An 11,482-nucleotide genomic window follows, 5' to 3' on the forward strand; every position below is an offset into this window, starting at 1 on the left:
TGACCACGTTCCTAAAAATTATTCATTCACTGTGCGATTTATCATCATAACCGCGCTTTCACATTCATCCTTGAAATGGGGCAGAATAATTAGGCCAGTGCGGGGGCGTAACGCCGAGGGAGAGGGAGTATTTCATCCAATCAGAGCGATTAACTGGAGAAAGCAGATGGAATACGATTTGTAAAACAAAAATAAAATACACCACACATCCAGCCATCTGTGTAGTTTGGAGAAATGACGAACGAGAGCTTGTATTTAAATCTGTTTAAATAGAATGTCTCCAAGACTATGACTAGTTTGAGTTCACATGAGTGCTTTGGCTTCCAGAAAATCTATGTACAGTATGAATTAAATTTAGTTTCTATTTGCTCCGCTATTGGAATAGTCAATACAGCCACCGTTGGTAGTGAGATCAATCTCTTCCGATCCGTCCGATAGATCGCTGCTGTTGGAGTCTTCGGGGTGATTCGAAACACCAGCGGCAGCATGGCCCAGAGAGTACATCTGGCGATCGTCGCGAGTTGGAGGGGAACTTTGTATTCCCGCTGGAATGGTTTGACTAGATGGGTACAGTGGATGACTAGAATCGCTTCGTTTGGCTGTGGTGTCAATCGAGCTGTTGGATGTTCCGTTCGGACCTTGAAACGCCGGATGCATCAAGGTAAACTCCGGTTCCTTGGGAGGAGATCCCGAACCATCGACTTTCTTGCCGGGAGGGTTATTGTTGTTGGCTGATGCAGGATTTTGCGGATCTGCAATGATTACAGCGTGCAAGTGAACGTGAAGATGCGGCGGGACAGTAAGCACTTACCAACTATTAATTGTGGGGAACTGATGCCCAAGCAGCGCATTCGCCATGCGTCCTGCAATAGCTGTAGTCTAGCTTGCTTTCTCCACTTTGCACGGCGGTTTTGGAACCAAACCTGTAATGAGTGTTCAGCGTTAGAATTGCGAAGCTTCCGTTTCTTATCAAAATCATCTTAAAGGGAAATCTTACAAAAAAAAAATCAAACTCAAAAAACACATTTTGAATGTTCGGTAAAACTGATTATGTAATGTCCAATAAATCTGCAATGATTTACCGCATGTACACATTATGTTATGCGGTCATCGGAAGGATTTTAAATAATTTTGCAATTTTCATGTTAACTAAATTTGCGAACAAAGTTTGTTTCCACAAATGCACTGTGGTAAGAAAATCGTTACGTGATGGTTTTTATACGAAAATATTCATTCATAACATTCAGTATGTTTTGTATTTTGATACAGTTATCCGTCTTGCTTTATTTGAAATTGGAAAAAAGAGACTTCTAATAACTGCTATTTACAAGCTTATTGCGTGCTCTCAACTAGTGTTCTGGATGCACTTCCACAGTTATTAATTGAGAGCTTTCGATGCCTGTACCATTTTTGCATTGGTATAATTGTGTGGCAAGTCCAATCCTACTTCTATGCCCAGTGAAGCCGAGAAATTTTCCAACCCGGAAAATTTCTAGACCGGACCGGGAATCGAACCCAGTCACCTCCAGCATGGTCTTGCTTTGTAGCTGTGCCTTTACCGACTGGGCTAAGGAAGGCCCCACTTCAACTAACCTACTATATCTGGATTAACAATAGAAAAGGGCCCATCAGAATTTGTAAACAAACAGTTCTAAAGCGCTTTCCTCACAAACCAAACGCCACCCACGCACACCAACACCATCATCGTATAGCGGAAACTTTCTCCTATCCAATGATGATGTTGGTTTGCGTGGGCGGCCTTCGTTTTCTGAGGAAAGGGCTTTAGAACGGGTTGTTTACAAATGCTGATGGGCCCTTTTCTATTGTTGATCCAGATATACAAATTGCTTATCAAAGCATGTTCTGATGTGTTACACTGCTTCACAAACCTAGTCTGATGTCATAAATTTTTCAAATCTAATTTTTAGACGCTCGTCTCTTGGTGGAGGTCTGAAATTCTTGTGTCGAAGGGACGATCAAGGATCAGCACTCTATTCTGAGCGACCTGAATTTTGTTTGTTTGAGAGGCGGGATCTGCGACAAATCAGCGAATACAACAACACTTAACTACGGTTATTCTACACACTAAGAAATACCTAATTTTGCACGTGACGGAATCCATCTTTGACATAATGGGTGAGACGTAACCCGAGACTGAAAAGTTCGGTACTCGAAGTACGTTTGATTAAGCTAAATTTCGCGTCTATTATCACTCAATTTTATGTCAAAACTGACGCATGCATATGTCAGTCTCAGAACACTTAAATTTACATGAATTTTTCTAAGTGTGTATGCAGATGTGGAAGCTGCCTTCCTGCACATTCGATTGCCGTCAATGGATGACAATCGATGTCCGTCTGTGATTAGCTCTAGCAAGATGACTACACACCAAATTTAAATCACTGGAAATCAGCAAAAATTTGCTGATTTTGGGCTTAACGAAAGATCAGCAAACCTTCCAGCAAAATAATGTTGCTGAAAGTTCCAGTAATTCGAACTTCTGTCAAAATGCCAACTTTTTACTGATTTTTCAGTAAATCTGTTATGAATTGCTGAAGCAGCAACACAAATGTAAATGACAGCTTGAACTGGTTTTCCAGCAAACTTCAACGAAATGTTACTGAAATAACAGTAAATTAATTTGTATCCATTTCTACTGATTCTTCAGATTCATAGTTCAGAACCAGCTGTCAAATTATTGTATTATTTTTTTTAGTCTTAATCACACAAAAAAACACGTTTAAAAGTACCTTACAGCTAATCATAATTTTATTCATTGGCAATTAGTAAATTTCACAGTACTTTTTTATCCGTGGGGCAATTTCACATGTGCAAGAAAATCAACTTTCCTGCTATCCTCCAATTATATGCTTGCAAAAAAATGCTTCAGCGCATGCAAAAACATAATTTTTTAGCTAAAATCAACTTACAAAACCATTTTTCGGCATCCCAGTTGTCTATCGCTTAAATTTTCATTGCTGGATCCATGTATACACGGAACCTAATAATATATCTGGAAGCACGGCACCGAAAAAACGTCAATGAAAAATTAAATTTGAAGTAGATAGTGTTTGCAAGCTTTTCCCGACTGTCATTTAAGTAGACAGGAAGTTCGGTTTTCTGATTATCAGCAAATTTATTTATTTATTTAACCAGCATCTTTGAAATGTTAGCCATACAGACTGTTTAAAATGACTTAATCCTATTCTAAAAATCTGGTCTACTTATATTAAAATCAAAAATATCCCACACATCATTAAACAGTCTGCAACATCTATCGAGAGGATTGTTATAACCGTAAGCAGTACGATGTCCGGGAGTCCACAGAAAGTAATAGTTGCGGAGACGGCGAGCTGGAGTGTGAAAATTGATGTTCCCGAGCAAACAACTGCAGTCAATATGATTGCTAATCATGTCAAATATGAACATCCTCTGGAGAAAGACTCGGCGATTTGTTAGTGTTTGCAGTCCAATAGGCGCACATCTATGCTCGTACGGAGGTGAGCTATCTGGATTTGTCCATGGCAGACGTCGTAATGCAAACTTTATAAACTATTTCTGGACTCTCTCGATGCGCAGTACATGAACAGCATGATATGGAGCCCAAGAACACTGCGGACCATAGAGCAATACTGCGTTTTCAGGGCGTACACGTCGTCGAATTGTGCAGAATTGCAGCGCAAAAATCCTAGTATGGAGTTGGCCTTTGCAACTGCTCGTTAAACCTTAATTTGTTGTCCAAGATGAGCCCAAGATCCTTAATGGCATTAACCCTTTCCAGCGGCGATTGATTCATAGAGTAATCAAAAATGATCGGAGAGTGAGAGCGGGTAAGGGTAATAACTTTGCATTTGGCAGCATTGGCTTGCATTCCATTCATCTGACACCAGGATGACAATCGCTCTATCAGCTTCTAGTGCGCAACAATCCACGATCGATTTGATCACACGGTACAGCTTAAGATCATCCGCATATAGCAACTTACAGGAACTTAGCATATCACACACGTCGTTAATAAACAGAACGAAAATGAGAGGTCCTAGGTGACTCCCTTGTGGAACCCCCGCTGGTATATGGAATACCTCGGATCTGGAATCACGTACCTTAACGAAAGCCTTCCTGGGTGATAAGTATGATTTCAACCAACAAACGAGCCACGGTGGAAGACCAAGGCGGCTTAGCTTCATAATGGCTAGGTCGTGAGGGACTTTGTCAAAAGCCTTAGATGCTGACGCTTCTCGATGCTACCTATAAGAGTGTTCGTGTAAGTCATCAAGTTAGAGGCTGTCGAATGCTTTTTCATGCTGAAACTCTGAGATTATGGGTTGAACAGCTGGATACAACTTCTCATGCAGAAGACTATCGAGAACTTTGGCCAAGCAGTTCAGGATCGAGATAGGTCGGTAATTTTCCACTTTGTGCATGTTACCGGACTTGAAGATTGGTGTAATTGAGGCGACCTTCCAGGCATCCGAAAAAACGCCATCCTTAAGCGATTGATTGAAAATAGACATAACGGGAGTGGCCAACGATGCTGCACAGTTCTTGACGAAAGACGGTGGAATACGGTCCGGGCCTGGACCTTTCGATCGATCGACTGAGAAAGGGGCTTTGAGAATAGCGTCTTGACTGAAGATGAGCTGCTGCAGGTGAATGTCGTATCTTGGTAGCTGATCAATGTATTGCTGCGGTGGAGGAGTTTGATCGGGTTCGAAAACACTTTGAAAAAAGTCAGCGGAAAGGTCAGCAGAAGCGGTGTCGGTGGTGGAGCTTCTACTACCGTAGGTGACGTCCACGGGAATACCAGCTGATCTTTTCCGAGAGTTGATAAAAGACCAAAACGACGATGGATTTTCCTTGAAACCCCTCTGGAGGTTGTCGACGTACTCACGAAAGCGAGCTTCCTGCAAACTATTATACTCAGCTTCTACTAGCTGCACCGTATACTTGTTTGGTGCGGTCCGGGAACGAAAGTAACGTTTTCGAGCTTTACGCAGACGGTTACGCAGATTACGCAATTGTGGATTCCACCAAGGTTGTTGGAATTGCAAACAAGATTTTCGTGTCTTCACCGGAACAGTATCTTGGATTACTTTATAGATGTTGTCGTAGAATACGGAGACGGCGGCAGCAATGGTGGGTTGGTTAAGTATGATCTCTCGGATGATCTCCCGAACGGGAGTCAACTTTTAGAACCAACGGCTTGCGGTGACAATCAACTTTCATAATTGCAGAGGGTGGTTCAAACAGCTCGATGCAATCGGAGTCACTGACGAGGACCAGGTCAAGAAGCATACCATTCGTGTTCACCAGATCGTTGATTTGCTTCAATCCAGCAGACAGTATGGACTCCACTACAGCGAGTTCCTGTTCTGATGCAGCATTGAGAGGCAGAAATCCTCTGTCGTCCTCAGCGTGTTACTCTGACATTCATCTGTTTGCTGGATGTCGACAATGCCAAAAATACTAATTCTGAATTCTTGTAAAATATTATTATGCTGAACCCATTTCAGTAAAATGTTTTGCTGAAACAACCCAATTTCATTACTTCATTATGATGGCTACCAAGCCTTTGGGATTTTCCTTATTAGAGAGTTGTATAGATTTTTTCTCCTTTACTTTACTTAAATCTTTGGCTATGTTATTAGTTAGGTAGGTTCCGATTCAACACATTGAAGTTTCATTTTTATACCTGTGATCTTGACTTTTTTTTACCTACGATAAGGGGGCTAGTTCTTTAGTGGGAATGACACTGATGAAGACTGCACATTAATTAAGTGGAATTAAATGGAAGATAACCCTTTTTTGCTGTTTTATTCAAGCATTCCGCTAACAACCCAATTTCATTACTTCATTAAGATGGCTACCAAGCCTTTGGGATTTTCCTTATTAGAGAGTTGTATAGATTTTTGACGTAGGACTACGTCTTTCGGGAAGATGAGGTACATTTTATGAAAACCAAAAAATGAAATTATGAAAGATTTTGAACGTTAATATCTTAGATTCCCCTGGACCAATTTCAAAAAATTTATCACCAATCGATCAGAAATATTTCTACGCATCGATAACAATGCTTTTGACTGTTAATGTTCTAGTTGAAACTATTGAAAAATTGGAAATTTTCAAGAATTGTCCAAAAGTTTCGAAATAACTAACAAATCCACCAATTACGTTAATGCATATGCTGCTTCCCCAACACAGTCATCAGAGAATGGTTCCTAGCTGAAACAAGTCTGCGAATAGGGTGGATGCAATTGCGGTAGATTTTGCTGCCAATTCAGAACCACACGCTCCCAACGACCACACAAAATGCTCTCCGTTTTTTTCCTTGGATTTGTTTTCCGTCGATCTTGTTTTCCGTACTGAGCACAAATGCCATCCACACCTGAACCCTACCTATCAACCCATCACAACTCAAGAAACGGGGACCAATGCGAAGGAAGGCGTGATCAGAGATGTTATGTCTCAGAACATCCCGGCGGGGCCGACTGGGATTGAACCGAGGTAATTACGCTTATACCTTGTACAAACATACAAAGTACACTCAACAATCAATACGAAACTAACGATTTAAAATTGGCTCACCACTTTAGTAGCCTATTGGTCCCAAGCAAACGATTAACGTACCCTATTCTAGTTGAAATTCTATTACTACACTATGTTTGTTTTGATTCGCTATGAAAGTTTGACAGATAACATCAGGGGTGTGTGGATTCATGCAGAACATGCAGGGGTGAGTGAAATAGCTTGGGACTGCTTGGGACCGTTGTTCTGGTACTGAGTGAGCCAAAAATAATAATGATTTTCTTCGGGACCCAGTGGTCTTAGAGTTACCTCGTTACACTTTTCTAAAATGAACTTGGTGGCCCTGAAAAGGGCCGTTTTGTTACGTTGGTGATAAGTTTTAACCTCCGAAACCGTACAGAGTGCGTCCCTGTCGCTTCAGAGTGTAGACGACATCCATGTGACGGTTTTGCGCTTGGCGTGTTCAGTATAGGTGACGGCATCACGGACATCAGGACATCATGACTGTATGTAGCCAATGGGAAGCGAGAAAATATGGTACCGGCAGAGCTGGTTGTCTATATAACAGGTTGCTAACTACGCTTTTGGCTTAGTTTAGATTCACCCGTTCAACGACAAACATCAAGCATCGATGACTGGTCGTGCCAAGCATTTGTAGTCTTATTGGTGGGTTAAATTTATTCCGTTTCACTTTAATAAACTGAGAAACCCTCATCGTATGCATTCTCCTACTACGCGACATCTTCGAAATCGTCCGAACCGTTGAATAATACAGAGTACAGAGAGTACAAAAGGAGAGGAGCCAGTGTTGCAACTTGATAGCAAACTACTCATGATGGGAGGAGTCTGTGTACTTTACCGGTGTGTTCAAAATGAAAGGCAATCAAAATTTCAGTTTGTGATTGTTTCCCAAACACAGACATCATATTCAAAGAGCATCGTGATTATGCATTGTAGCATTCTCTTTAAATTCCAACTGGTACAGTAAATGCTTCAGTGTTTACACTCCGCGTTGGATAGAGTCAATATTCGAAGCAAGACAAGTGTTTATTGAGAAATTCTGTGCAAATCTTCAAAATGTCTCAATACATGGCAGCTAAATATCTCCGCAATTATCGGAAGCGCGTGAGAGACCAGGAGGCAGGAAAACCTGCGAACCAGACGCGGACCGCTGCTGAAAACGTTCAAATGTGTCGAGCCAACAAGAAAGCGGTCAAAGATAATGCGTCGCCAACTACTAATTGGGACTCCCACAGTGCAATTTAGAAAATTGAACGATAAAATTTATCCTAACATTGCTTTGCATTTTGCATTATCTTTATGTGATTTTTATGTCAACCCTCAGTTTAGAGAAGAAACATTTGATAGAATCTTATATATTTTCTATGTTTATTGTTTCAAGAAAAGTTCGTCTAAAAAGAATTAAATTATATGATACATTTATTTCTCTCTAAAATTGTATTTTTTGCCAATACTACATATCAATTAACATACATTGTTAAAGATAAACATTTTTCTCCACATCTCTTTCTTGTCCTAAAGAATGAATATTTTTTATTTAATTTGATAAAACAGAGAACAGTAGCGGTCCTCATTGAAGTGGTAAATTATTCGATAAAACATTACAACAATTTCAATTTGCAATAATGATTTTATCTTCCCAGCTGTAATTTGAACCAGTAAACAAATATATAAATATATTTTTAAGAATAATTTGAATTCCAATTCCCGATATTCAACTGTCATCGCCTTTTCTATAAGGTGATCAAAATATCGGAAGAAGTGTGCTGTAAACCAAATCACATGCATGAGGCATGTGACAAAAAGTGTGTTGGTGAGTTCTTTGGCGTTAATGTTCTCGAAAAGTCCACTATTTTGCTATAAGCAAATGCAAAACAAACAAATTTATTGGCAGATTTGGGCAAATTTTTACCTGTTTTATGCCACCGGAAGGTATGCTGGTCACAAATGCCGTGCCAAACTGATTTCCTGCGCAAGTGATATGTATAAACGCGAATAAACACTTCAAAAAAGTTGAGTTATGAAATTCACTTGATTACAAAATAATATCCGAAACAACAAACTAGAAAATCGAACAAAAATTTCGTAGTCCTACGTCAACAATGCGGTACACCACCCTCCAACTTTTTCTCCTTTACTTTGCTTAAATCTTTGGTTTTTATTAGCTAGGTAGGTTCCGATTCAACACTTTGTAGTTTCATTTATATACCTGTGATCTTGACTTTTTTAACCTAGGAGAGGAGTACTTAAGGGGGTTAGATTTTGATAAGTTCTTTAGTGGGAATGACACTGATGAAAACTGCAAATTGTAGTCGAAATACGTATCCGTCATGGATACCAAATTAAGTGGAATTAAATGGAAGATAGACTTTTCAAGCCTTTGACAGCTTGATGGTTGATAGTGAACGGAAGAGCGATTATTTGATATTTTTCCAACACTGCATATTACTATATATCGAAAATTCGGGATGAGGAGGGACCATCAATTGAAGCGATTTGGATGGGGAGAGTGAAGATTTCAACTCCCTGTTGCTAACATTTCGTAGATAAAGGGCAGGCTCTTCTCCCCATTCATTGGGGCATCTTCCTGTTAGATGGCTCGTTTTCTGACCAATTGGCTGATCAAGTTGTTGGAAGGAGATTCTTAACTGTCCCAAGGAAATGAATAGGCGAATTGTCTATCAATCCGTCCCTTCGATGTTGGCCCTTCATTCAGCGATTTGCTAATGACAATCAGAGATTATTATGTTTAATCAAGTTCAACAGTGAGGAGAGCCCACAGCTATCGGACTAGTTTCTGTACTACAATGAGTGGTAAACCACTATTTGTTTCCTTTGATTTGTTTTCCGTCGATCTTGTTTTCCGTCTAGAGCACCAATGCTACCGACGCCAAGGAGGCAGCTCCCACACCTGGATCATATCTATCGACCCATCAACTCATGAACCGGGCACCAAAGGCTTTACTTCCCTTCCGATGGAAGGCGTGATCAGAGATGGTATGCCTCAGAACATCCCGGCGGAGCCGACTGGGATTGAACCCAGGCCTAGTGGGGTGAGAGGTAATCACGCTTTCCACTACACCACCAGCGCCGCTGGTAGACCACTGTCATCATCATCAATATCTGAGGATTGGAAAGTAATTGAAATTTTGGGTCAGACATTTTTATTTCGAGATCTCAAGACGTCGAACTAAGAAAAATCATCAAGACTCTGTAATTGAAAAAGAAAAAAAAATGCGGGATGCGGTTTAAAAACCACATAATTTTAGAGTGAGAGATTTGTTGAATGTTCACAGTGCTTACATTATTGTTTTATTGTTAAATTTAATTTTGTATGGATAACTGTCCACGCAGGGGGTGGCTCCTGTACAGTTTGTAATTTCAATGTAAATTTCTGCGATGTATAACGCTAGATTTAGCGTAAATTTACTCGCTATTTAATATAAATTAAATTGAAATATCGCATAAACCTAGCAATGTTGCATACACGGGTGTAAACAATTTCGTTGTTCATGCCGACTATAGCTTAAAATTAACCTTTCTAGCACATGGCAGTCATTTTTGGCCGAAACAATGTGTAAATTTTTCCTAATACATTAGGAAGGTTAAACGAGGGAAAATATTACGCGATGGTTAAAATTTAGAATTTTTTCAGTGTGCGTAAAATCCATCATAAAATTTGCTCATAGTTTGTTGACATCTCCTTGGATATTTTTTAATGATCCCGTATTAAAGTAAACTCTTCTGAACTGTCAATTTTAAATCTAATTAAGCTCTCGGATTTTTGGAGAGCACTTGGATTTTTAATAATCATAGAATGATATCAGATTCGATGACCATGGTGCCGGACTTTTCGAGATCACAATTTTAGGAAAATTTTGAGATTCCGGACTTAAGATTGGGACCTAATTAATCTCGTACTAATATCCACAATGAAACCATAACTATAGGATCACCATTTTAGAGCAGCGGGTTCGTTTTCCAGTTCGGGCTGCTCTACATGGAATGTTCCGTTAAAAATCCCACACTTGATAATTGAGAGCTCTCATGCTTGCCGACGTTGCATGTCTTTACCCACAACGTCTTCTCCGCAGCAAACAATTGATTTTAGTGTCTGCTACGTGTATTCACAAACACCTTGACCTTGCTATTTTGACATATGCAATTTCGAAGTGTCATGCAAAAAGGACTCTGCAAATATTCACCTTAAGCGGAGTACATTAACGTTGAAAAGCACATGACTTTTGAATACACACTTCAATACATTTTCAAACAATTCTGCATGCCTTAAATTATATCACAGTTCATTGAATTATTCAATATTTAAAGTCATATTTTATTCCAATAACAACGAACATCAACCAGAAACAAAAAGAACACATCACGTCACCTGCACCCGTGCTTCACTGAGGCTAATCCTGAGGGCAACCTCCTCTCGAAGAAATACATCCGGATAGTGCGTCTTCTGGAACAGAGTCTCCAGCTCTTGCAGTTGCTGTGGCGTGAAAGTAGTTCTATTCCTTCGTTGACGTCTGCGACCGAACATGTATTCCGTTAGCAAGTCACCCGGCAGTGGCGACAGAAACGGTCCAGCCATCGTGTTGGAATCAATCTCCAAGCTTTTCAATTTCACTACCAATGAGCAATTTATACTATGAGCACTTGCTTTATTTCCCTTCGAATTGCACAACCGACCTGCTCCAGGCCTACAATAGGACTGCAGATTTTTATCATAAACATCCCTTAAAATTGATGCAAATCTACATTGCCTCCCTGTTTGAATATCCTGTTCCCTGTACAGCACGCGGCGGTCTGCAGTATTTTCAAGAGAGGGAGCGAATCGAATGAGCCCGGAGAGTGCGGTAGCTCATTTTCACGTTATTATCCGCCTTCTAGCTTGGATTGGGGTGGTAAATTTTTGCTATTGTCTCCTTTT

At 40.2% G+C, this 11,482-nt stretch overlaps 1 protein-coding gene across 1 annotated transcript; it reads right to left on the reverse strand.

Annotated features, from left to right (window-relative positions):
- Positions 1–240: 240 nt before the first annotated feature.
- On the reverse strand, positions 241–11,244 carry LOC135714532 (cone-rod homeobox protein). The gene is made up of 3 exons (XM_065237915.1): positions 10,937–11,244; positions 812–923; positions 241–752 (listed from the first exon to the last, which is right to left on the reverse strand). The coding sequence occupies exons 1-3, from the start codon at positions 11,141–11,143 to the stop codon at positions 355–357; spliced, it is 717 nt and encodes a 238-aa protein (XP_065093987.1). The 5' UTR covers positions 11,144–11,244; the 3' UTR covers positions 241–354.
- Between the last annotated feature and the right edge of the window lie 238 nt (positions 11,245–11,482).

Source organism: Ochlerotatus camptorhynchus, unplaced genomic scaffold (genome assembly GCF_037179485.1).
Source record: "Ochlerotatus camptorhynchus isolate MF236.1 unplaced genomic scaffold, CSIRO-AGI_Acam_v1.1 ptg000659l, whole genome shotgun sequence".
NCBI lineage: Eukaryota > Metazoa > Arthropoda > Insecta > Diptera > Culicidae > Ochlerotatus > Ochlerotatus camptorhynchus.